Below are 27,195 nucleotides of genomic sequence, written 5' to 3'. Positions count from 1 at the left end.
GTGGAGGCACCTTTAGTACCGGTTCGTAAGCAACCGGTACGAAAGGGGGGGGGGCCTTTAGTGCCGGATAATTAGTACCGGTTGCTCAACCGGTACTAATGCCCCTATGGAACCGGTACAGATGAGCGTTTTTCTACTAGTGGCGGTAACCAACCCATCAGAGAACTGTTCCCTGATCTCTTCAATATCTGCTCTAACCCTAATCTTACGGTGGCTGCGGCCATAGACGCTGGGAACCGCAATATCACATTCCGTCGATCCCTCAATCTGGAAGGACGGAGACAATGGAGTAATCTGGGGATGCTCATTGAGCCTTTCGTCCTTTCCAGAGGAAAAGACAAAATCTTATGGCACTTAGAACCCTCGGGGAAGTTCTCAGTGCAATCCTTGTATGCCAAACTTTCTCAAGGGGCCTCTGTTGCCTACCACAAGGACGTCTGGTCAGCTAAAGTCCCCCTGAAGATTAAAATTTTCGCTTGGCAGCTCATCCTCGATAGACTGCCATCTAGCAAGCAAATCGCGACGCGCCACGGCCCTGCCTCGGGTAACTGCGCCCTCTGTGGTCACACGGAAGATGCGGGTCATATCTTCTTCGCTTGCTCCCTTGCAAAATTCGCTTGGAGTGCCATCCGTGAGATTCTCGACTGTAACTGGAACCCTGGGAACTTCCCACAGTTTCATGCTATTCTCTCCAGCCTTGCGGGAAGGGCCCGTAGGCTGCTGTGGTTTCTCTTTCTCGCCCAATCTTGGGCCCTGTGGAACATTCGTAATAAACTAACTATTGAAAAGAAAGTTATTAACCACCCCGCTAATGTGATTTTCAAAACTGCTATCTTTATACAGCTATGGAGCGGCAAGGTAAAGCCAAGCGACCGGGAGGGCCTCCGGTGGGTGGAGAACAAGCTGAGGGAGCTGTACGCCGCCGTGAGACCAGGACAACCAAGCCAGTGAAGTCTTAGTGTTCCTTGCGCCTGGAGCCTGACCCTGTGCACGCTCGATGTTTCGTTTGGCTCCTCGCGTTTTAGTTACCTGTGTCCCTGCTAGTTTCATCGTTCCTTTGGCTAAGCTGTATGCCGCAGCAATGTAAAACTTGTTGAACCTGAGGGCTTTATTAATTTAAAGTCGGGCACGCTGTTGCCTTTTATCTAAAAAAATGTCGCCGTTGATCAAGGGTTATATATGGGCAGGGCCGGTGTTGCAGTGGATGCTCCATGGTGGCCCGTGGATCGCGCAAGGCCGGCATTTTTTCGGGGAATTTGCAGCGTTTCTTGAGCCTTTCTGATGGCGTTACTTATGCAGTTTATTTATTTAATAATTACCATTGTTTGAATAAAGATATAAAAACGGCCTATTAGCTCAGTTGGTTAGAGCGTGGTCCTAATAAGGCTAAGGTCGCAGGTTCGAGCCCTGCATAGGCCAAATTACTTTTTTGGACGTAAGTACATATTTATTTATTTTTTATACTAAAATGATCAAATTTACCTAACGCGTATACACTTTTTTCCTTCTGTAAATAGGCATTATATAACATATACTCTGGATATTTTGTTGCTTACACATATGTACAAATCTGCTTTTAAAAATTAAAACTTTTTTGGCCCGCAACTGCTCCCCTATGTCTCCTTTTGGGAAAAAACGCTCTGCCCCCGCGTCGCTCCCGTTGGGGCGACACGGGCGGCGCCCAAACCCTAGCGCCGCCAGGCCCCTCCTCCCACCTTTCCCCCTTCCTTGCCGCCACCTGAGGTGACCGCCGGAAAGCCGTGCGGCTGCTGAGGACGGTGGCGGCGAGGATCTCGTCGCTCCGCTTCGCTGTGGAGGACTACATGACCGGGGGGGGGGGCGGCGGCCCTTCAGGCGAGGCGACGGCGCGCGCGGCAGGCGTCGGCGCGGGTGACTCTGGCCGTCGGCCGCGACCTCTTGGGAGGTTGGACCACGGCGGGTGGCGGCTGCGGCTTGGAGGCCCCCTCCCCGGCAGATCGAGATTGTTCCCCTCTTCTCTCTCTCTCCTCCGCGATTTGGGCTTTGCGGCGGCTTGCTGCTCGCTCTGAATTGTGGACGGAGCTGATGTGTGGCTCGGGACCGGGGGAAACCTTAGGTTGGCTGGCCCGGCCCAGCGGCGGAGGCGCCTGCGGGCACCGTTCTTCCTCCTTGGAGGCGTGGCTGAGGTCCCCTGTCTCCACCCCGACCAACCTCCCGGGTGAAAGCCCAAAATCTCTCAGATTGGGCGGCGTCGACGTGCTGCACGCCGTATCCTCCTTGGAGGCGTCGCCTGGGGAGTGCGATGCTCGGTGAGGTTGAAGGCGGAAACTTTGGTCTCGTGCAGTTGCTCCCGGTGGCTTTCCTGCTTCTCTCTGGTCGTCCTTAGGCCGCGACGGTTTGGCCGGTGTGGTTTGCTCCCCCTTCCTGGTGCTCAAGTTCAGCACTTCCCTAGCTCTCGGGTGAGCTTTTCCCATGACCGATGGTTCGACGCCTTCGAGCCAAGGCGAGAGGGTAGGGGCCCTCTTCGGTGTGGGAACCGGAATGTGTTTTGGTGCTTGCAGTTCAGGGGGCCTTCCTCGCTCATGAATTTCCATCCTGCTCTTTGGCAGTGCCTCGTCGCGCCTTCGCTGCTCGTTGCCCTCGGTGCCGGAGAGTTGTAGTCTTCGCTTTGCAAGTCCCTTTGGTGCTTGCTAGTAGTGTTGAGTTGTAAGCCTTTCAGGGTGTACCCTTGTATGGTTCGGCCGTTGTGTTGTGTGTGTTGTGTAGTGTGGTGTTGTGTGTGGGTGTTTGTTCGGTTCACCTTGTGTAATTCCTGGCCGGTTGATGGCTTTGTTAATTCAAAGTTGGGCTCCTAGCGAGCCTACTGTTTAAAAAAAAACTTATCTGAGCCTCAATCGTTCCATCACGTAAGACCATCAACTGATCTCTCTTCTTCCAAAAAGTTTCCAATTTCCCGCACACATCAGCCAGTAAATTACTATCTTCAAATATATTCTCAAATAGAAAACTGAGCAGAAGTCCACAGAATTCGCATCGCATTAATGCAGTTTTTTTTTTTTTGAGCATAATGCAGATGATATCACGAGTATTTGATCCAAAACCTGGGATTGCCTATTCTTTAGAGCCCACCAACTCACGGCCCAAAAGATAATTTGGGTCAAGCATAAGAGCCGAGTTAGCAGGTAGATCCATGCTCAACTCTCAAAAAAAAAAAAAAAAAAAAAGGTAGATCCATGCTCAGAGATGTCTCCAGCACAGGCCAGAATAGGAGACCAAAATGAAATCAAATGTTTAGTCTTGTACACAACAATACCAACATCAATGTACAGACAACAGATACACAAACTGGGAAAAGTTTGACATTTACACAAACGGTAAGAAATCACCATGCTATCAATAATAACATTTCGTTTTGTGCAGCAATGGTCTTCTGCATCGTGACCCCCATTGATCGCCTCTATATCCATGGATTTAGTGTGACAAAATGGTTATGCCAAAAATGACCGACTCTGCCTTCGTTAAGTCCAGGCATTATTTTGCCTATATTGCTTTTACCTCCCTGGCTTGGATGGACTCGGAGATGACGGAGGCTTCAAGTCAGGATACTGCATGATAAATTCAAATCATGTAAAGGGAGCAAAGTGTCTGGTATTGTTGACACAAATTAACTATCTAGCTCAGACTTTCGCAACAACAAAAAACTATCTAGCTCAGACATTTGTCAGGTTTACAAGCTAATATTCCAAAGCAGTTAACTGTAAGTATAACACATTCAGTGGGTTTTCCCCCTTTCCGGTAGAAAATTATAATATGAAGAAACTAAGTTAGTCCTGAGGAAACTGTTTTTAATATCTGAGCAAAAATTTTAACTGCTATGAGCTAGCAGCTAGGTGGAAGTTCAATGAAAATAAAGTTCGGAGCATGCTGAATTAGGAGCATGCTGAATTATTATGTGGCGGTAACAAGGTAACAGAGTCATACATTAGCGTATGGTGATAATGGTCTTGTTGTTGAATGCTTAGTGGCTGAAGTACTTCCATTTAGTTCTTCATGACCATCTTCGATCCCGTTGCTTGAATCATGCTGATCATCTGAAGTTAACGGTTTTCCATTTTTCTCATGTTGATCATCTGTTCCTTCAGTAGTGGCATCTGTATGTGTCAAACCTTTGCTCTTCTTCTTCTTCTTTGGGAAAACATGAACAGCTGGGGGAAGATATTTTTCTTGAATTGCCTAAGAAAATAACAACGTTTAGTATTAAAACAGCAATGTATTATGTGCTGCTGTTATTGGTTTCAATCCACAGTTTCATAACTGACCTGCCAACCTTCTGGCCCTCTTACTCCTCCTTTGATTGCATAGGCTTCCTTGAAACCATTGTTGACCAAGAGCTCAGCCACTTTTACTGAATTACCATCAAAGCTACCTTCCACAGCATAAACTTAGGTTGGTAACTGATTGCAGCATAATTGTTCGAAGGCTCAAAAAGAATTTAAACATAACTGTTTTGGCATGATCAAAGCATACAGCAGCATCAGTAATATCAGCGTGTCGTAAGTAAATCTGCTATTATCTGAATTCTTAACTCAGAATTCAAACTATCAATCTCCGGCAGAACATGACAAGAACTTATACTAATTTACTTATCTAGTTACTGAGTCAGACAATACTTAAATGGGAACTTTTAATACTAATTTACTTATCTAGTTACTGGGTCATACAATATTTTAAATGGGAACAGAATAAGAAAGCCTCATCCTTTGTTTTCATTGCCCAGGAAGAGTGATGCAACGACTAGCAACTAGCATAAATGGTATGCACTATAAATTTTTGTTATCCATGTATGCACATATATACCGGTTACCAATTGTTTGCATAGCAGCAACAAATTCTGATTTACAGTGGCGGTACTAGTAAGCATCTAGCACTATGATACATTGTTGTATAAGGTGTGCGTCAAAAGTGGGATCCCTGGAGGCTGGAGGGCTGGTTACAACCACACCCAACAATGGCTGGATCTCATACTAAGTTGACTACAACAGTATTGCACTTCTAATTCTAAGTTGTGCACACTGACACTGCTGCATACAAAGACATCTAGCACTATGCACGTTAATCCATGGACAATGCATCTGAGACCAAACGTAGTCATAGAGCATTCAGTAATGGGGTTACAAAATCCACAGCATGCATCGATCGAGTACTCGAGGTACCATGGAGCACTCACTTGTCAAGGACGCAGACGACGGTGTTGGCCGGGTTCGGGAACCTTTTTAGAACCTCCCTGAGGAACCCCTTTTCGTCTTCCTCGTCGAACTCCACCTGGACGGCGTTCTTCTCGACGAGCTTGAGGTTGGGCGGCGGCATGAACTGCACGCTCTTGCCCCGCCTGATGTCGAGCAGCTGAGCCTCCGGCACGTCCCGGAGCTTGCGGAAGGCGTCGAGGGCGCCCACGGCCTTGTACTTGCTGAAGTACTCCTGCGCGAGCGGGATGACCACGAGCCACACGAAGACCACCCCGGCCACGAAGAAGGGGTTCCGGTTGTTGAAGTCGTCGATGGCCACCACGATGGACTCCAGGCTCACCTTCCCGCCGCCGTCGGCCTCCGCGGCGAGGGCAGGGAGCGGCGTCCAGGAGGTCGCGGCCGCGGGGAGGAGGAGCAGGAGCTCGCCCCGCCAAGGCGCCGCCGCATTTCGCGCCGGGGTTACAGTGGGTGTTGTGGAGGAGCCGGGGATCCTGGCTGCATTGGGAAGCGAGAGCTGGCTCCGGCGAGGAGTTCTTGCGGGTTTGAGGAGGTTTGGGAGGTGGGAGCTGGAAATTTGGAGGAGGGAGCAGTGTTCTTGGAGGCGGAGGAGAGCCATTCAAGCAAGACGCTTGAGCTCTGCACGAGGATAGAGGAAGCACTTCCTATCCGGTTACTTTGCTCTTTCTGTTCTTCCGAAAAATAAATCACAAGCCAGAGAGAAAAAAAAAAGATGCGTGGGCTCTAGGGTGACACGATTTCAGCTTACGCCAGTCCGCGGGAAATCCTATCGCTTCAAGCGGAAACTGCTCGGTAACGCCTGAACGTTTCATAGCCCCGTTTCGCTGGCCCATTAACTTTTCATGTTGGCGCGGATTCTCTAAGGCTTCGTTTGGTTGCAAGGGGCCCAAAAACCAGGGAACAGAATCCCCATCCGAGATTTCCCTGGTCACGAGGGAACCCCCCGTTTCCCCTCCCACTACGGGTAAATTAGCGATTGCTCTTTGGACAGTAAAGTAAGGGAACGGACGGGAACAGTAGGAAAAAAGCAAAATTCAGAAAGAAGGCTAAAACTGTACGTTTTTTCACAATAGATTATTGACGCATACAAATTCATACATAAATTTCAAGAAACATATTCAACCAACCACACCGACATAAGCATACATTAATCTTTACATATCCAGGCAAATAAGAGCATCTCCAGCCGCGTCCCTCAAACCGTTCCCCAAAACGAGCCGGATTGAGCATTTGGGGGACGTGTTTCGTTCGTGCCGCGTTTGGGGGACGTCGCTCCCCAGTCGCATCCCCCAAACAAAATTTTGGAAATTTTAAACTTAACGAGATTCGATTAGATTCGTCCAAACTTACATAGATTCAAACGAAATTTGACTAAATTTAAACTAAATCTAATCTAGAAGTACTTGCGGCGGCCGGAGGCATCGTAGTACTGCTGGAAGTTGTACATCTCGTCGGTGACAACCTCCTGCTTGACGCGCTCGTCGATGGGCTCGTCCTTCACCAAGCCGCTTGGTCTCCGCTCGCCGTCGTCGGTGAGGTCCACGAGCGGCTTGCCGGAGTCGCGGATGGACATGGCGATCGCCATGTCGATGTCACCTCTCCGAGCGTCCTTGTCGTTCATGGACGCCAAGAACGCCGCCCGCAGCCACGGGCGGTCCTCGGGGTCGTCGGCTAGCCGGCGATGAGCCGCTGCTGCCGCTCGTACTCCGCCAGCAGCGACGTCTGCGACGCTTCCTCCGGCTCCTCCTTCACCTCCAGCTTCGGGATGAGGAGGGCGCCGCCGCGCCTCCTTGCTGCCGCTGCCGCCACGCCTCGTGTTGACAGGCGTCGCCGGCTCCTCCTTCACCTCCCGTTTGGGGACGGTGTAGGGCGCCGAGCGGTACGACGAGGACGGCATCGATCGCGCCGGTCCTGAGGAAGAAGAGTGCGAGGAGGACGAGTACGTCGTCCTCCTCGGCTGCCATTGCGGTGGTCCTCCTCGAGGAGACGGTGGCGATGACGACGGCGTCTCCAACCTTGGAGCGCCGTTGCAGATGCCGCGGATGACGTTCTCGAGGGTGCGCCCGGAACGCCCCGAACGAGGGCGCAGCCGTCCTTGTTCCAGCTGTTGGGCCCGCCGACGAGCCCCTGGGTGTTGTGCATCTCGACGTCGTACTTCGCCTTGAAGTACGTCTTCCACCCGTCGTCGTTGTTGTTTGCCGCCCACGTCAGATCCTGCCGCTCGGCGGCGGTGAGTTGAGCCCGTCGGGCCCTGATGTCGTCCCTCCATTGGTCTGTGCCGCGACGTGGTAAAGCGCCCACGCCTTCGCCTGCCGTCGTGTTCTTGCTCGCCAAGAGCTTCGCCAGCCACTGTGCTCCTGCTTGCCGAGCACGTCGGCCGTCACCATGCTGTTGCTCGCTGATAGCCTTTGCCGGCCGTCATGCTCCTGGTCGTCGAGAGCATCGCCAGCCGCCATGCTCCTAGCCGAAGTTTACGGTAAAGAGTTAGAATACATGGAGTCCAGAATGTAAAGAATTCAACAATCACCAATAGCTAGCTATATCCAAGCTTCAGGTTTACACTAAAACCCAAAACTTTTTTGGAAGTAGACAAAGCAAAAGGGGCAAGATCAAGAGCGTTAATATGCAAGTCATTCAGTTAACTCAAATTCACTAACTTGTAGCATAAAGGATTTGTATCTAAATGGAACCATGTCACTCCCATGAATGCCCTGAAGATAAGAGAGGTGTCGCATAAAGGACTTGTATCTAAATGGAACCATGTCACCGCCTGATGGAATTAATGTCACACAGACCTCTGAACTAAATGTCTACTGAACAATGGTATATATTTATAGTATGATTGCAAACACATTACAATGAGTCTTAAGATCACAAGGCAATCTAGTATTTTGGTTCAGGTATCACTAAAAAATTCACACTCTGATCATAAGATAATATAAATCCTAATTATGATATGATGCTGGTTTAATTTATTTTTGTATGATACTTGGAGACATACGAATTCATCGAAGTTATAAGCAGCAGCAGATGTAATGCTAACCATCAAAGCGATTCATGATAATTCAGCACCATGCTGCTGCTCTGTTCAGAAGATGCTCTGTTTATAAGCATCTGATTGTAACAAAGAGCTACATTACAACAATAACTCATACTTCTATTTATTTTGCCAAATGTGGTCAGCAAGAAGTACAAGCAGATAACTACATTATCAAGAAACAAGAAAAGAAGAAAAATATGAAATCCAATGAACAGAAGAGCTAGCTAACAAGACCAGTATGCATGCAGAATATTAGATTTGTTTGCCCAAATTAGTGAAGCAAATATTAACTAATTGCTTTCAACCTGCAGAGATGATTTTAATTTACTTTTCAAAGTGCAGACATTGCCGAACATAAACATGCCAGTGAACAACAAAGTTGCAGTTTTTAGCTTATATCTACTCTTCTGAAACTACAAGATGAAAGACAGAAATTGGCAGGAGTCTAAACTGCAATCGTCGGTTCATTTGAGAAAACTGCAATCTACAGTAGGTCAAAGATATTTACTAACTGAAATCAAACTCTCGCAGTAGAGGTACACAAGCAAAGACTAATTGCAGTTGGTTTGCAAAAAGTATACCACCTATAGATAAATCTTGCAAGAACGAAATAGCCTCACGTTGAGCCATCCCTCAGCAGCCGTCACCTCATATCCTTCCCCAGAACAGTAATCTAAATCCTAGAAGCAAAATTCGCATGGCCAGCACAGTGACTTGGGGGATGAGAGGAGGGGAGGAGGTTGTGCTGACCGGCGATTGAGGGACTGCCGGGGCATCGTCGTAGTATAGGAGGAGGTTGTACCCGAAGGAGATGGTGTTTTCTGTGGATCTGGAGCAACAACCTCGTCAGTGTTGGGAAAGGAAGAAAACAACAAGAGGAAGATACGAAAGAGCAAGAACAGTAACATTGGTCGCAGGACGGCAGGAGGAAGACCACCGTCGGCCGTTGCCGGAGGGGAGAGGATCTTCGAAGCGGAGATGAGGTTGGACCGTCGGAGGAAGGACGACGGAGGCCGACCAGATCTTAGGCGAGGACTGGAGAAAGCTGAAACGGGAGGGGGGCTCGCTCTGGTCGCCGGAGGAAGAAGCTCGGGACTCGGGAGGCCGGAGGAATCGCTCCCAGAGCCGCCGCCTGTGTGAATCTGTCGCGCGAGAGAGATGAGCCGGGGAAATCCTCCCCGACCTCTGGACACGCGGAAGTGACGCCCGGGGAAGGGAGTGGAAAAGTCCGGGCTTCTCCCCCTCGACGACAACCAAATGGAACGGTGGGCCTACCCGGGGCAATCGGGCCCGTGTTTTCTCCGCCCGGGGAAAACGCGCGGATCCGCCCGGGAAAGGCTGCATCCAAACGAACCCTAACCTGCAACTAGCAAGTCAGAGGCTGCCTTGGGCACGCCCGATGCCGTCCGTTCAATATCGCCTGGCTGCTGCTTTCTTCTGCTCTCTCAACGCACACTAGCCAGGCCAGCCCACACAAACTTATTCAGGAGTAAAACTAGGCCAGCTTGGAAGGGACACGATAATAGATACAATATCTGAAAATAAACCAGAAATACACTTTTGAATGCATGTGCATATGCTCCTGCCATCGTAAAAAAATAGTTTAAAATGTTAAAAAATTGTAGTCACATATTGACATTCTATATGCACATGTCAAGTTTTGCGGACAATCGACTTTTTTGTGTCTTGTGCAAAAAAGACAGAAAATGTCTTGTGAAGAGTATTTTTAGGGCATCTCCGACGGGTCAACGCATATTGGATGTTCCTTTGCGTCGGTCAAAATGCTCAAAATCGACCATGCGTCCGTTTGCGCCGGAGGGTGCCCTAGCAGCATGACGCATTTTTTTGGTTTGGTTTTGCATTCTTTCAACATAAACATAATTTACATAGTGAATAAAGGAAAATAAGATATATAAGTACTAAAAGGCGCATGTACCGCGTGATACCCTAGCCTACTCAACGTCGTGGTTGTCGAGCATGACGAATTCAGGTATGTGCCACGTCCAGTTGGCCACTGGCGGAACATACGCCAGTGCCGCCGGTGGTGGAGGTGGAGGAGCCCACGGGTTGAACGGTGGAGGTGGATGCGGCGACGGGCGCGGGGCCCAGTGGCGGCTGCACCGGTCGGTCCACCTGCGACACAAGGAGGCTGAGCTTCTCGATCTTCTCATCGGTCATCGTCGTTGTGGTAGGCTAGCGAGTCGTCGTCGTCTAGTGGAGGTGCATGAGGAGCCGGCGGCTGTAGTGTTCGATAATGATTCGGCGGTGGCCGCTCAAACGGGAAATCTCGATCGTCGAGGAAGACCACCTTCCTCCTCGGATCCTCCTTGGCCCGGCGGCGATAGGTGTGCCATTGATTGGAGTCCACGGCGAAAGCGGGATCGTCGCGGAGTACGCCGCCTGCGCTAGATCTCGGCACGCCCCGTGGGAAAAGGGAGTGGTCACGTGGTTATTAATATCCGGCTTAATTCTCAACCACCAACCATTATCCAAATTTCTAAATTTCTGACTTAACTCTCTCGGTTCTAAAATGTAAGGCGTATAAGTATTACTCAGAGTCAACGTTTTTTAAGTTTAAAAACCTTTATATGCATAAAAAATGAACAACTACAACACTGAATCAATATCAATAGGTTCACCACAAAGTATATTTTCTTAATATGTCCATTTAATATTGTATATGTAGATATTGTTTTCCTAAATATTAGTAAAAGTTAGTAAAACTTAATTTTTAAGTTTTAACTAGCTTTTAGGTGCCTTACATTTTAGAATGGAGAGAGTACTTGTTTGGTTGTGCCATCGAATCTTCAAGACATCCAAATTACTTTTACAAGTCTAGATGAAAACACGCAAAAAGAATGAGGTCTATCTTACTTGTGTAGTGAGTCGCCGGTGCATGATCGGCAGGATGACGTGCGTTGCTTGGCTAGTGTGCATTGAGAGGGCAGAAGAAAGCAGCAGCCAGACGATATTGAACGGACGGCATCGGATGTGCCCAAGGCAGCCTCTGACTACTTGCTGGTTGCAGGTTAGAGAATCTGCTCCGGGCTCAAGTTCTGCTTTAAATATCCGCATGTTCGAGTTTTTATTTTGGTAGCGGTTTCTTAGTTTGGGGTAGAACTCAACAGTAGCATACACCTTTTTCTTTTCTTTCACTCTTGTTTACTTTCTATTCTTGTTTTCTTTTCTATTTTATCATGCTTTTCATGTTCTTTTAGGAACATCGTACAAACACAAACGACTGATATACACAAGCACTCATCCATAAGAACGTAAAATATACACCCTACGTGAAAATGTGTTTCTAGCGGAGCATACCGGTGTGTGGCCAGCCAATGAGGAGGAACGAAGGAGCTATGCCTGGCCGTATGCTTATACCCGAGCCGAGCGAGTCGTCCTCGTGCGTCTCCCCGCACAGGAGCCTAACAGCAGCTAGGCCCAGCTAAAGGACGCCGGCCAGGAGGGCCGGATGAGGCCATCAATCACGTCTGTAGTGAGGCCAGAAGGCCGTGGCGGAAGTGTTGTTCGGTCAGGAGGGAGTCTGCAACGAGTTGTGCTCAGTTCTAAGAGCATCTCCAGTCGCGTTCCCCAAACGATGTCTGGGCAAAGCGTCGGATTAGTCGTTTGGAGGACGTCTGGATAAAATTTTCGTTTGGAGAAGGTCCATTTTCTAGCCACGTCCCCCAAACACGACCTCCAAACAAAAAGTAAGTGTAAAAGTCGTGTCCAGCGTTCCCGGTAGAGATTCTATACACAGGGGATGGGCTAGGGACGCCGGACAACATTTGGAACACGTCCGGACCGAAGCGGCTTTTGAGACACGCGACTGGGACGTTTTTTTGGCCGGCGTCCCCAAATTCCTTTGGGGGACGCGACTGAAGATGCTTTGGAGACCGGTCACAGCAGATCGATGCATGGCTTTCACGTGAGGAGCTGGGGCCATCAAGGCCAGAAGCAGGAGGCACAGTTGGTGGCGAAGGAATTCCACCAAGCGACCCAGCAGAAACAGCAAACGGGCATGCCTCGTGCAGCCCAGCAAGTAGGCCAGAAAGGAGCTGTCCTTGCGCTGCTCTAACCGGGTCAGAAGAGAGCAACGGTTCAGCTGAATTGGGTGGAGGTAGACCAGTTCAAGCTGCACTAGTTCAGCTGGAAGCAGATATTCCAGTAAAAAGGCATACACGTTATGTGTGTCTAGACCTGATCGATCTAGCTATAGGTGAGCAAGCTCGTACGTGGGTGAGTTATGGCCAAAAGCATGAGCTAGAATTGCACTCATCAGGAAAGGAGTTAGCCATCTTTGCTAGTAATTTCAGTATCAACGTTCATGTCAATCTCGAGAAGGAAGTACTTCGACGAGATTACAAAGGTGAGTCGCGAAGAAGCGACGTGGGTCCTCAGCCAGCAAATGAAAGATCCAGAAGTGAAGAAACAAATGCGACGTCGGACGCAGAAGAGTACGTCGTGCTATCTCCGACTGCACTGGAGACGAGACGACTACGACCGACACGAGCACGCATGCGACGCGTGTTGAACTACTATCCGAAGAAGGAACTTCGGATGGTAAATAATCCGGTGAAGATGAAGCACACGAAGATATGTTTGTTCATCGAGGAACCGGTGAAGACTGAAGACGCGGACAAGGAGGACTGTCAGCGTGAAGCTCTGGAGAAACCGACGAAGGTAAAGTCGACGACATGGGTGCCACGAGGAGCGGCAAAAGCAATGCCGGCCCGCGAGAAGCAGCTGGCGCATTTGGAACCCAGGTCGAGGTGAAGTGCACGTCGTGTTTAGGGGATGATTGTTAGAAATAATCACGACCGGACACGGTACGGCGTTCTGTGCTCGCGTATACGAGTAGTATACGTACATGCTTCCGATGAGAACACTAGGTGTGTTGTACGGTTCAGAGTAATACATGATCCGTGTAGTACTAGAGTTAGTCACCGAATAGGATTGGTTTAGCTAGCTCGTTGTGCTATTTATACATGTGTAATCTAGACCTGTAAACACCACCGTGAGTTGAGCAATAAAGAAATCCAAGGCTCGATATGAGCCTGTGGCAATCAAACAGCTATTTCGTGCGTGCGTGAGCTAGTAGCTAATCAATCGATCAAGGCTTCGTTGCTTAGCTAGTTTATACGCACCATCGCGGAAGTACTGGTGTACGTGCGTGTCTCTCGCAGGATCGTCTTCGTCGTTTATGCTGGAAAGTACTCGGCGTAGTGGGGCTGGTCTTTGGTATCAGATCGGCGAGAGTACTGCCGGATCTGAGCCAACAGTCGACAATTTCGGTGATCCATTCATAATGGAGGTGGTAATGTGGCATAACCCGGATGCATTCGATGATGCACTAGAGTCTGGAACACAAGAATATATAAACCGGAGAATTCTATCAAAGATAACATAACAACACCGCAAAATAATTAACTAGATACTGAATTTATTGATGACCATTGCAGCGCCTCGGACTTCAAAAGTTACGGTACAGTGTAGTAGATAGTTTAACATAACATATGCTTAGTTGCTTACATAGGTACAATTCACTGCTAACGTGGTTTGGACACGTGAAACAAAGCTCATTCCGATGGTAGCTTCGAATAGAACTCCACGTAAGTCGTCTGGTTCGCCAGAAGTTTGAGCGATCTCGGCACCGGCGGGACGTTGACCTCAACCAGCCCCTCAAGAGCCTGCACGACCGTCGCCATGGATGGCCTAGCGCCCTCGTCGTCCTGGACGCACCAGCACGCGATCTTGCAGGCCCTCTCCACCTCGGCTGGGTTCACGTTGCAGTCCAGCAAGGTATCCACAAGTCCTTCCAGGTCTCCTTCAGTTACCTTCGTCGCGGCTAGCAACGGGAAAAAATCCAGCGTGCCGTCCTGGCGCTTTATCACGTTCCTCCTGCCCGAGACAATCTCAAACAACATCATGCCGTAGCTATAAACATCTGCCTTGGTCGTGATGGCCGTGCCTGCTATCCACTCTGGCGCCAGGTATCCAACGGTTCCTCTCATCGTTGTCAGGACACGGCTGAAGTCGTGGCCCATGAGTTTTGCGAGCCCGAAATCTGCAACTTTAGGCACAAAGGTGTCGCTCAGCAGTATGTTTTCAGGTTTGATGTCACAGTGGATTATGCAGTCCCTGCATCTCTCATGGAGATAGTGTAATCCTCTTGCTACTCCCAGCGCGATCTGGTACCTGGTACTCCAGCTTAACACAGGTTGATGGCTACTCCCGAAGAGGAATCTGTCCAGTGAGGTGTTTGGCATGTACTCGTAGATGAGTAGCTTGCGCGTTCTCTCTGAACAAAAACCGAGCAGTCGAATTAGGTTGACATGGCGAATGGTGCCAAGTGTGCTCACCTCTGCACGGAACTGCTTCTCCCCTTGATGAAATCCTTCCAGCTTCTTCACAGCCACCAAGGTTCCTTCAGGTAGTAACCCTTTGAACACCGAACCAAAGGCGCCTCCTCCGAGCTTATTGGAGAAGTTTTTGGTCAAAGCTTGCACATCCCGGTATCTGAATGCAATCAGTGAGCCGTCGACATGGGCCACCTCCTTAAACCTCTTCCTCGCCAGGAAAACTGAAGCAGCAACTATTAGTGTAACACCGATAGTAGCCATGGTGATTATAATGGCCAGTTTCTTTGCGTTCTTTTTATTAGAGAACTCGGATGCAGCCAAACGAATTTGAATGGAAACACCTTTAGTACCAGTAGCAGCACTGCTCAAATCTTGTAGGTTGATAAGGTCCTTGTACCAAAGTGAGCAGCTGCCATTGAACGAATAAGCAGTGCAGTCACGGTTGCTTAGACACGCAAGCTCACAGTTCTGATTACTACTTGCTGCGACGATATTTTGTGCATTGCTAGGTAATTCCACATCAACCATAGTGTAGAACTTGTCACTTCGTGATCCGTTGTTGCTGCCCTGAAGAGCAACATTTCTTTTGCACCCTTGAGTATGATCGCCCTTTGACCACTGGCCCTGGTATTGCTCACTAAAACCATGAAGGCAACTACAAGATGAGAATGCATTCTCGGTGCAGACACTAAAAGACCCACACAACGAGTACACATCGCACTGTGTATGGGGCTTCGACAAGGTTACCATCCAATCCTTGGCGCTCACCGACCACCTGATGACATTAATAACCCCTGTCACGTCCATGACAAATCTCGTGATGAGCCCACCGACCTTGACACCATACACAGCGTAGCTCCCGTTTGCACCGTCGATGTAGTCGAATGTGTACATCGAGTTGGGGAAGCCATTGTTGGGATTCATCTCGGGCATGCCAGCAAAACTGTGTCCAGTCCAGTTTCCGCTGGTCTGGTACTGCTGGGTACTATTCCACATGAGGAAGAACTGACTCGTGCCGTTTGGGTCCAGTATAATGGAGAACAACCCTGGTGCTGGGTCGGTGGAAGTCTTCCAGGAGACTAGACGTGTGCACCCGCCGCTGAGCTTGCCCCGGCCGAGCTTGCCGCCAGGGAGCCACGTGTTGCCGCAGTGGTCAAAGCTTTGCCACAGGATGTTGGAGGTGTTGGATGCGTCTGCTAGGACAAGGTTGCCAGTTTCAAGGATGATACCAACCGTCGAAGAGCTGATGGCCGTCAGGTTGGTAGACCAGACCACTGACCCTGAATGATCAAGGAGGACCATATTACCATCAGCTACTATGGTTAGGCGTGACGACTCTGGACTAGGGACCGGTGAGTCCCTATTTGCGACCCAGACAGAAACTTGGTCCGGTAATTGGTTGTACCATACGCCGATGTACCAACGCCCCGTGTTACCTGTTGCACAGCATAAGGAAACGTGAATGCGCGATGGAGGTAGTAAAATTCTTTTGTTGGGAGCTTCAGTTTTATTTATTTATTTATATTTAGCATGCCTGCTTAATTTCTACCTGGGTAGAGAATATCTTATTTCTAAACTGAAAATGCCGACCATTGAATTTTTGAACCATTGTAATTTGCAAGGGACGCCACTGAAGAAAGGCTAAAATTTTCCTCTACTCATATCTAGAAACTCAGTTAGAAGTTTGAGAAAAAATAAATATAACCTCCACCATGAGAAGCGAAAAGAATTATTGTCGTAGATTAATCTAAATTTAGATACGTCTAGACTATACCAAAAATACATCAATCTCATGGGTGCCAAGCACCCTGTACATCTAAAACAATTTGTGGTAATTCGAAAAAAAGGTTTAAAAAATTTGAATCCTTTTGGGAACAAAAGATGATCAAATATTGTAGTTGTATAAAAATAATTCCGAAGGAAATTACTATTATTGTTTCCGGGTAAAAAGAAAAAAACGAACAAACCCTCTGTCCCATGTACTATTCACGCTATGTTCGTCATAAACTTGTCTTTTTTGCCTAGGATATCATGGGAATCATTTGGAACGCAAATATTTTTATACGAGTATAATATTTAATCATCTTATTTGTTTCGAGGAGGATTTGTATTTTTCTCAATATAGAGATTACCACGAATTTTAGGCTTTATAGGGTGCATAGCACCTATGTGCTAAAATTCGTGTCCTAGACTATACATCCTAATTTAGATAGATTTTTTTCGGGATGGAGGGAGCACCAAGCATGTTATGTCTTTGTTCATCAATCAAAAGAGTAAAGGAGCTAATTAAGGTAGCTGGGTAGTTTTTACATGCATGACAGAGGTCACAGGGTAGACAAAAGCAAAGAGAAGAAGAAAGAGGAGTACATGCATGTGTTGGTTGTACGTACCTGGCTGGAAAAATCCCAGCGCGAACATTCCACGCCTGGAGACCAGTGGCGTGTGGCTGCCAGACAAAGGCCGGTCGACGGTGAGCGTATCGGCGGCACCGGCGTGTAACACGGCTGCTTGCAGAGCAGCCAAACCTATGACGACGAAGAGAGCGGGAAGGAGTGCAGGGAAGACGGGTGTCCCCATTCTTGGCATTGCTATCCAATAGTTTGAGAACCAACGTGGAAGACACAAGCTGTTATATAGATACAAGAAAGGTTGAGGAATAGCGGAACGAAGCGAAAGCACTGCGGATGAAGTTCGAAGAAGTCAGAGCTTTAAATTAGGACGCGGAAAACGACTCATCGAGTCATCACATACAGACGACGATGGCAATACGAGTCCCGTCGCCTTCGTTCCCACACCCATGATTGAAGCGACGACCCCGGGTCTTCCCGTCCTCGGCCAAGAGAAGAAAGATTCCATAGGACATCTAGCGATCCAACTGTATTTTAAACACGATTTATGTTTGTTTACTTCTGACGTGGACATGAAAATAGCTACTCCGTACTACCTTTTATTAACATGTTTGTATGCTTCTGCACCATGGTAGCGTTCATATTTTCACCGTAAAGGGTCTGCTAGGAGTGACCAACACATTAGCACTGTATTAATTAGTGGAGGCGAGGGAGGGAACAAGCAAGCCACACGGAGGCGATTTCGTCCTGGTTTGAGTTCCCGCGGATATATAGATCGATCAGTTTGCATCAGCACGCTGGACTGAAATACACAGGCTTATTTTTTAATGCACGAATACAAACGATTATATTGCATCCCTTTAGCGTCAGGACGTCAGGCCGTTGGACTTACACTTAAGACGTGCTTTACGGTGGCCGGTCCATATCTCCACTAGTAGCCTGCTAGTAGTACCAAAATACAAGTAGGCCAAGTTGTGGGACGGTGACATTTGAAACGACCCGGCCTACCTCGTGCATGTGCATAAGTAAGAATGCTAGATTTTAAATATTTCAGTGCCGGACGTAAATGGATGCAAATTTTGCCTCCGCGTCGCAAAAAACATGTATGCATTCTATCCTGTGCGGTAAGGGCATCTTCAATGGGCCATGCAAAACGAAGGACTAAATTATCCGCACGCGTCCGTTTACGTTGTTTGACGGATGTTAAAATGATCGTTTTTTATCCGCGTCCGTTTCCGCCTGCGAGTGCCTCCAGCGGCCTGACATATATTTTCCCCCTACTTGTTTTTTCCTCTTTTTCATTTAAACATATTACACAAACTACATAATTGGAAACATGGTTTTACACAAACTAATACATAGTTTGGAACATGGTTTATACAAACTAATGCATAGTTAAAACATTGCAAAATGAGGAAACCTAACTAGTGTTGGCTTCGCAGCTTTCGTATGTTCGCTACGAAAAAAGAACCCTCCCAGGCACTCCTCAGTCACCCAAACTGGAAAATCGAGGACGAACATCCAGAAACCGCCACTAGCGGCTTCAATTGACCCGTGACCATATTCGCTGCAAAGAAAGAACACTTTGACAGCTTTAACTATCGGTGTCCGAGCCGGACTCGCCGTTGTGGTAGTGCCCGCGGCAGGATGTGTCGTCGAACACCTTGACGATCATCTCGCCATCCCCCTCGTAGAGGAAGGTGAGCTGGCAGCCGGGCTCGAGCGCGAGGTCGCGGGCGGAATTGTCCCTCCCGGTGTGCAGGTACATCTTGCCCCGACCATCGAACAAGACCTCGATATGCCACCGGCGGAAGTTGCAGCTGGCCTCCCGTAGCTGCAACTGGGTCGAATTGGCGCCATCAACGAACTCGGCGAACTTGTCCGGGAGCTGCTTGATGCCGAGGGGTTCCTCGTCGATGCGGAGGAGGAACTCGAAGCACCGGTATATCCTGCGAAGATGACAACGGCGCAGGCGACGACGACCGTGGGGCCGTAGGTTCTCCACTTCGGTGGCCCCGGCCCCGGGGGCAGCCACGCCCACGGCCTCAACCACCTCGCCGGCCACCTGGACACGCCATGGAGTTCCTCACGGGGCTGGTTGCGTCGCAGGAAGACCGATGCGGCGCTACGATGGAGGTTGCGGCAACTAGGGTTTGTGTGGAGGAGTGGATGAAAAAGACGAGCGCACTCCCTCATTATATAGGCCGAAGATAGGCGAGGGGCGCGACACACGTCGCATCGCCATTACTGCGTTGGCATAGGTGGGCGGCGGCCGCTCGGCAGGCGAGGCATCACCATTAACATGGCGCAAACTGCCGAAGCAACGCAGCGGCGCCAGTCACTGGCACGCCTCAGAAGACGCATCGAGCCAGGGTCGCTGCCAGGCGGGCCTGATGAAATGTCCGCCAGACACGAGCACACACTTTGCGCGTCCGCGCAGCGTCCGAAGAGACGCATCCGAGGCGCATATTTGGGCCATGTTTGCGTCTCCGCGGACGGTCCGGTCACTATGTGTCACCCCGCTCGAGCAGGGCCCAGATGCATTTTTCAACCGCGCGGACGCAAACGGTTGCTTAGCGTCCATTTGCGTCGCCCCGTTGGAGATGCCCTAATGCATATGTGTGGTCACCGCATGGATGCACCACGTGTCGATTTGTTCCCTGTCACAGCGGGCGAGAGGCCGCATAGATTCGGCCTCTTTGGTTTCGCGCATGCGTATGCCGCAACCTTCTGCGGACGCCAGCAATGGCACGCCTCGTATTGAGAGGTCGCGCCAGGTCTCACGGGTGACGGCTGGTCTTCTGCGCTGATACGTCCAATTTGCATCACTATTTTTTATCATAATTTGCTGTTATTCATTGATATATTTCATATTGGGACACAATACTTATGTTATTTCATCTATTTTGCATGTTTCATCATCATTGGAGGATCAAGCACCGGAGCCAGGATTCTGCTGGAAAAAGCACCGTCAGAACGCAATATTTCGGAAGATCAACTGTGGGAGGAAATTTCACGTAAAATCCTATTTTTCCAGATGACAGAGGGAGCCAGAAGGGGGAGCAGAGAGGAGCCAAGGTGGGCCCAGACCATAGGGCGGCGCGGCCCATGGCCTGGCCGCGCCACCATGTGGTCTGGGGGCCCCACAACCCCTTTCGCCCCCTTTTCTTCGCGTACTCCTTCGTCCCAAAAACCTAAGCCACAGAGAGGACCTCACGAAGGGTTACAGCCGCCTCTGCGGGGCGGAGAACACCAGAGAGAAAAGAGCTCTCCGGCGGGCAGGAATCCGCCGGGGAAATTCCCTCCCGGAGGGGGAAATCGACGCCATCGCCATCGTCATCGAGCGGGACATCATCTCCATCATCATCATCATCATCTCCACCATCTACACCGCCATCACCACCGCTGCACCTCGTCACCGCTGTAACAATTCGGGTTAAATCTTGATTGTATGATAGGGGAAACTCTCCCGGCATTATTCTCTACTTGTTATAGATGCTATTGAGTGAAACCATTGAACCAAGGTTTATGTTCAGATTGTTATTCATCATCATATCACCTCTGATTGTATTCCATATGATGTCTCGTGAGTAGTTCGTTTAGTTCTTGAGGACATGGGTGAAGTCTAAATGCTAGTAGTGAATTATGGTTGAGTAATATTCAATGTTATGATATTTAAGTTGTGGTGTCATTCTTCTAGTGGTGTCGTGTGAACGTCGACTACACGACACTTCACCATTTATGGGCCTAGGGGAGTGCATCTTGTATTCGGTTGCTAATTGCGGGGTTGCCGGAGTGACGAAACCCGAGCCCCCGTTAGTATATCGATGCAAGAGGGATCGCAGGATCTCAGAGTTTAAGGCTGTGGTTAGATTTATCTTAATTACTTTCTTGTAGTTGCGGATGCTTGCAAGGGTATAATCACAAGTATGTATTAGTCCTAGGAAGGGCGGTGCATTAGCATAGGTTCACCCACACAACACTTATCAAAACAATGAAGATTATTAAACCACATGAAGCGAAAGCACTAGACTAAAATCCCCGTGTGTCCTCAAGAACGTTTGGTCATTATAAGTAAACAAACCGGCTTGTCCTTTGTGCTAAAAAGGATTGGGCCACTCGCTGCAATTATTTCTCTCGCATTTTATTTACTTGTACTTTATTTATCCGCAATATCAAAACCCCCTGAATACTTGTCTCGTGAGCATTTACGGTGAATCCCTCATCGAAACCGCTTGTCAACACCTTCTGCTCCTCGTTGGGTTCGACACTCTTATTTATCGAAAGTACTACGATACACCCCCTATACTTGTGGGTCATCAAGACTATTTTCCGGCGCCGTTGCCGGGGAGTGAAGCGCTATTGGTAAGTGGAATTGGTAAGGAAAACCTTTACTCGTTTGTGCTGATTTTATTTCTGCTCGCTGCTATAAGTCATTATGGAGAGATCTTCTCTTCAATTTCTATTTGGGAAGTCTACTACTACCGCAACGGTAGTGGATGAAGCGCCGAGGTGAGGAAGTAGTACCATATAAAATACCTATGAAAATTATTGAACGTGTTATGGATAACCGCTATGAAGGGGATGGAACTGTCCATCCTGGTGATCATTTATTGTTTTTGCATGAATTATGCGGGTTATTCAAATGTGCAGGTATTTCTATGAATGAAGTTAGGAAGAAACTATTCACTATATCGTTGTCTGGTAAAGCGGCGCACTGGGTATAAATTGCTGAAGAATGGTGATTCTATTGATTGGGAGGACATTGTGCCTTTATTTTATTCCAAATTTTATCCTCCAAGTGAAATTCACAAAGATCGGAACCGCATATATAATTTCTGGCCTCATGATGGAGAGAGTATTGCCCAAGTTTGGGGGAGATTGAAGTCTTTAATGCTCAAATGCCCCATTCATGAGCTTCCTGGTAATGTTATTATTGATAATTTCTATGCAAGACTTTCTTTTCAAGACAAGACCTTGCTGGATACTTCTTGTTCTGGATCATTTACACGCAAGAATGAAGAGTTTAAAAGGGACCTTCTTGATCGGATCCAAGAAAATACCGAAGGATGGGAGAACGACAAAGATAGAGAATCGGGTATAATTTATGATTATAAATGCATTGAAGCTTTTATGGATACTGATAAATTTCGTAATATGAGTGCTACATATGGTCTTGATTCCCAAGTTGTTGCAAATCTTTATAAAGCTTTTGCTTCTCATTATGAACTGCCTAAGAAGAATTTTGATAAGTATCATGAACCATATAAAGATAAAGTTGATTCATCTGTAAACAAATGTGTAGTGATTGAAACTGTTGATAATGTTATTCCCGAAGCTTATATTGAAAAAACTCCTTTCCCTGCTAAAATGAAGGAGTACTCTGTCATATCTAGTGCGGTTAATAAAAGTGAAAAGAAACCTAAAGAACCTGAAGAACAAATTAAAATTGAGCCTGCTGTTGCAATAGTTAAAGATCTTGTGATTGAAAATGTGGAGGATGGTGATGGCGTGTAACTCACACGTTCGTTGGGAACCCCAAGAGGAAGGTATGATGCGCACAGTAGCAAGTTTTCCCTCAGAAAGAAACCAAGGTTTAATCGAACCAGTAGGAGCCAAGAAGCACGTTGAAGGTTGATGGTCGCGAAATGTGATGCGGCGCAACACCGGGGATTCCTCGCGCCAACGTGGAATCCGCACAACAAAACCAAAGTACTTTGCCCCAACGAAACAGGTGAGGTTGTCAATCTCACCGGCTTGTCTGTAACAAAGGATTAAACGTATCGAGTGGAAGATGTTTGCAAAGAAAACAGTAAAACAAGTAGATTGTATGCTATGTAAAGAATAGGACCGGGGTCCACAGTTCACTAGAGGTGTCTCTCCCATAAGATAAAAGCATGTTGGGTGAACAAATTACGGTCGGGCAATTGACAAATAGAGAAAGGCATAACAATGCATATACATGATATGATAAATATAGTGAGATTTAATTGGGCATTACGACAAAGTACATAGACCGCCATCCAACCGCATCTATGCCTAAAAAGTCCACCTTCGGGTTATCATCCGAACCCCATTCGGTATTAAGTTGCTAAGCAACGGACAATTGCATTAAGTATGGTGCGTAATGTAATCGACAACTACATCCTTAGACATAGAATCAATGTTTTATCCCTAGTGGCAACAACACATCCACAACCTTAGAACTTTCCGTCACCGTCCCGCATTCAATGGAGGCATGAACCCACTATCGAGCATAAATACTCCCTCTTGGAGTTAAGAGTACAAACTTGGCCAGAGCCTCTACTAATAACGGAGAGCATGCAAGATCATAAACAACACATAAACAATAGATTGATAATCACCATAATCATAGTACTCTCTATCCATCGGATCCCGACAAACACAACATATAGAATTACATATAGATGATCTTGATCATGTTAGGCAGCTCACAAGATCCAACAATGAAGCACAACAAGGAGAAGACGACCATCTAGCTACTGCTATGGACCCATGGTCCAGGGGTGAACTACTCACTCATCACTCCGGAGGCGACCATGGCGGTGTAGAGTCCTCCGGGAGATGAATCCCCTCTCCGGCAGGGTGCCGGAGGCGATCTCCTGAATCCCCCGAGATGGGATTCGCGGCGGCGGCGTCTCTGGAAGGTTTTCCGTATCGTGGCTCTCGGTACGGGGGTTTCACGACGGAGGCTTTAAGTAGGCGGAAGGTCAACGCGGGGGCCACACGAGGTGCCCGGGGGTAGGGCCGCGCGGCCAGGGCTTGGGCCGCGCCGCCCTAGCCTCTGGCTGCCTCGTGGCCCCACTTCGTTATCTCTTCGGTCTTCTGGAAGCTTCGTGCAAAAATAGGACCCTGGGCGAAAGTTTCGTCCAATTCCGAGAATATTTCCTTACTAGGATTCCTGAAACCAAAAACAGCGAGAAAACAACAATCGGCTCTTCGGCATCTTGTTAATAGGTTAGTTCCGAGAAAATGCATAAATATGACATATAATGTGCATAAAACATGTAGGTATCATCAATAAAGTAGCATGGAACATAAGAAATTATCGATACGTTGGAGACGTATCAGCATCCCCAAGCTTAGTTTCGCTCGTCCCGAGCGAGTAAAACGATAACAAAGATAATTTCTGAAGTGACATGCCATCATAATCTTGATCATACTATTTGTAAACATATGTAATGAATGCAGCGATCAAAGCAAAGGTAATGACATGAGTAAACAAGTGAATCATATGACAAAGACTTTTCATGAATAGTACTTCAAGACAAGCATCAATAAGTCTTGCATAAGAGTTAACTCATAAAGCAATAAATCAAAGTAAAGGTGTTGAAGCAACACAAAGGAAGATTAAGTTTCAGCGGTTGCTTTCAACTTATGACATGTATATCTCATGGATATTGTCAACATAAAGTAATATAACAAGTGCAATATGCAAGTATGTAGGAATCAATGCACAGTTCACACAAGTGTTTGCTTCTTAAGGTGGAAGGAGATAGGTAAACTGACTCAACATAAAAGTAAAAGAATGGTCCTTCAAAGAGGAAAGCATCGATTGCTGTATTTGTGCTAGAGCTTTTATTTTGAAAACATGAAACAATTTTGTCAACGGTAGTAATAAAGCATATGAGTTATGAAAATTATATCTTACAAGTTGCAAGCCTCATGCATAGTATACTAATAGTGTCCGCACCTCGTCCTACTTAGCTTGGACTACCGGATCTTTGCATGCCATGTTTCAACCAAGTGTCACAAAGGGGTACCTCCATGCCGCCTATACAAAGGTCTAAGGAGAATGCTCGCATTTTGGATTTCTCGCTTTTGATTATTCTCAACTTAGACATCCATACCGGGACAACATGGACAACAGATAATGGACTCCTCTTAAATGCATAAGCATGTAGCAAAGTTATTATTCTCATATGAGATTGAGGATATATGTCCAAACTGAAACTTCCACCATTATTCATGGCTTTAGTTAGCGGCCCAATGTTCTTCTCTAACAATTTTGCATGCTCCAACCACTAAAATGATAGATCCTTCAGACAAGACGGACATGCATAGCAACTCACATGATATTCAACAATAGTTGATGGCGTTCCCCGAAGCATGGTTATCGCACAACAAGCAACTTAATAAAATATAAAGTGCATAAGTACATATTCAATACTACGATAGTTTTTAAGGCTATTTTGTCCCATGAGCTATATATTGCAAAGGTAAATGATGGAATTTTAAAGGTAGCACTCAAGCAATTTACTTTGGAATGGCGGAGAAATACCATGTAGTAGGTAGGTATGGTGGACACAAATGGCATAGTAGTTGGCTCAAGGATTTTGGATGCATGAGAAGTATTCCCTCTCGATACGAGGTTTAGGCTAGCAAGGTTATTTGAAGCAAACTCAAGGATGAACAAGTGCAGCAAAACTCACATAGAAGACATATTGTAAACATTATAAGACTCTACACTGTCTTCCTTGTTGTTCAAAACTCAATACTAGATATTATCTAGACCTTAGAGAGACCAAATATGCAAATCAAATTTTAGCAAGCTCTATATATTTCTTCATTAATGGGTGCAAAGCATATGATGCAAGAGCTTAAACATGAGCACAACAATTGCCAAGTATCACATTATCCAAGACATTTTAGAATTACTACATGTAGCATTTTCCAATTCCAACCATATAACAATTTAACGAAGAAGAAACTTCGCCATGAACATTATGAGTAAAGCCTAAGGACACATGTGTCCATATGCAACAGAGGAGCGTGTCTCTCTCCCACAAAGTGAATACTAGGATCCATTTTATTCAAACAAAAACAAAAACAAAAACAAACCGACGCTCCAAGTAAAGAACACAAGATGTGATTGAATAAAAATATAGTTTCGGGGGAGGAACCCGATGATGTTGTCGATGAAGAAGGGGATGCCTTGGGCATCCCCAAGCTTAGACGCTTGAGTCTTCTTAAAATATGCAGGGGTGAACCACGGGGCATCCCCAAGCTTAGAGCTTTCACTCCTCTTGATCATAGTATATCATTCTCCTCTCTTGACCCTTGAAAACTTCCTTCACACCAAACTTCAAGCAAACTCATTAGAGGGTTAGTGCACAATTAATAATTCACACATTCAGAGGTGACACAAACATTCTTTACACTTCTGGACATTGCATAATGCTACTGGACATTAATGGATCAAAGAAATAAATCCAACATAGCAAAAGAGGCAATGCGAAATAAAAGGCAGAATCTGTCAAAAACAGAACAGTCCGTAAAGACGAATTTAAAGCTGGCACCAGACTTGCTCAAATGGAAAAACTCAAAACTAATGAAAGTTGCGTACATATCTGAGGATCACGCTCGTAAATTGGCAGATTTTTTCGAATTTTCTACAGAGAACTGTGCCCAGATTCGTGACAGACAGCAATGCTGTTTCTGCGCAGCGATCCCAAATATAACATCAACTATAACATAGAAACTTTACTTGGCACAAAAACATGATAAGGAGAGGTTGCTACAGTAGTAAACAACTTCCAAGACTCAACAAAACAAAAAATTTCTGTAGTAAAAACATGGGTTGTCTCCCATAAGCGCTTTTCTTTAACGCCTTTCAGCTAGGCGCAGAAAGTGCAAATCAAGTAACATCGAGAGTAGAAGCATCAACATCATTACCTTGGGAGCTGGGAGTTTTCTCAACAATGCATTGTATCTGGTCTATATAAGTAACTCCTCTCTCATTGCTCCTAGGCTTACTATTCTCATCAAACAAATTTTCAGGAACAAGCCAAGCATAGTTATTTTCCAAAGCTTCATGCATCCCTAGTATTTTACTAGGTATTGGCGCTTTAATTTCCCTACCATCATTAACATTATTAGTATACTTAATTCTATCCATATCCATCTTTTCAAGTATTTGTTTAAAATTAGGAAAGAAACCAAGCCTCTTATGCTTAATAAAAACTTTTCTAGCTTCGTAACTATATCCTCAAATTCTCTAACAAGGACTTTTAAAACAAAATTTCTCTTTTCCCCCATCTCCATATCCGAAAGTGTAAGAAACATATGTTGTATTATGGGATTGAGATTAACAAATCTAGTTTCTAACATGTGTATCAAACGAGCAGAAGCACTTTCATAAGTAGGAGCAGTTTTTAATAATGGTATATCTTCAAAATCTTCAT

The 27,195-nt window shown here is 47.0% G+C and overlaps 2 protein-coding genes and 1 non-coding gene across 3 annotated transcripts; 1 reads left to right on the top strand and 2 right to left on the bottom strand.

Moving 5' to 3' along the window:
* Nucleotides 1–1,345: 1,345 nt before the first annotated feature.
* On the top strand, nt 1,346–1,419 carry TRNAI-AAU. Its single transcript has one exon. It is a non-coding gene; the product is annotated as a tRNA-Ile (tRNA).
* Nucleotides 1,420–3,240: 1,821 nt separating this feature from the next.
* LOC124660900 (rhodanese-like domain-containing protein 4A, chloroplastic) lies at nt 3,241–5,868 on the bottom strand. Its single transcript, XM_047198740.1, has 4 exons — nt 5,207–5,868; nt 4,299–4,401; nt 3,961–4,212; nt 3,241–3,584 (listed from the first exon to the last, which is right to left on the bottom strand). Exons 1-4 carry the CDS (start codon nt 5,839–5,841, stop codon nt 3,531–3,533), a joined length of 1,044 nt encoding a protein of 347 aa, XP_047054696.1. The 5' UTR covers nt 5,842–5,868; the 3' UTR covers nt 3,241–3,530.
* Nucleotides 5,869–13,751: 7,883 nt separating this feature from the next.
* Nucleotides 13,752–17,268, bottom strand: LOC124668534 (G-type lectin S-receptor-like serine/threonine-protein kinase At2g19130). Its single transcript, XM_047205656.1, has 2 exons — nt 17,033–17,268; nt 13,752–16,078 (listed from the first exon to the last, which is right to left on the bottom strand). The coding sequence occupies exons 1-2, from the start codon at nt 17,226–17,228 to the stop codon at nt 13,860–13,862; spliced, it is 2,415 nt and encodes an 804-aa protein (XP_047061612.1). The 5' UTR covers nt 17,229–17,268; the 3' UTR covers nt 13,752–13,859.
* Nucleotides 17,269–27,195: the final 9,927 nt, after the last annotated feature.

The sequence above is a fragment of the Lolium rigidum genome, chromosome 6, assembly GCF_022539505.1.
Source record: "Lolium rigidum isolate FL_2022 chromosome 6, APGP_CSIRO_Lrig_0.1, whole genome shotgun sequence".
NCBI lineage: Eukaryota > Viridiplantae > Streptophyta > Magnoliopsida > Poales > Poaceae > Lolium > Lolium rigidum.
The sequence above is the reverse complement of the archived record's forward strand: the minus strand, read 5'-3'. Positions and strand labels throughout refer to the sequence as shown.

Bases quoted from the DNA above. Each gene is read 5' to 3' on its own strand.
- LOC124660900 (XM_047198740.1), bottom strand. From the start codon at position 5,841: ATGGCTCTCCTCCGCCTCCAAGAACACTGCTCCCTCCTCCAAATTTCC. The intron at 4,402-5,206 runs GTGAGTGCTCCA...TGTGGAAGGTAG, and splicing joins GTCGTCTGCGTCCTTGACAA to CTTTGATGGTAATTCAGTAA. The intron at 3,585-3,960 runs GTATGACTCTGT...TTTATCATGCAG, and splicing joins CATTATCACCATACGCTAAT to TATCCTGACTTGAAGCCTCC.
- LOC124668534 (XM_047205656.1), bottom strand. From the start codon at position 17,228: ATGCCAAGAATGGGGACACCCGTCTTCCCTGCACTCCTTCCCGCTCTC. The intron at 16,079-17,032 runs GTACGTACAACC...GCTGTGCAACAG, and splicing joins GCTGGGATTTTTCCAGCCAG to GTAACACGGGGCGTTGGTAC.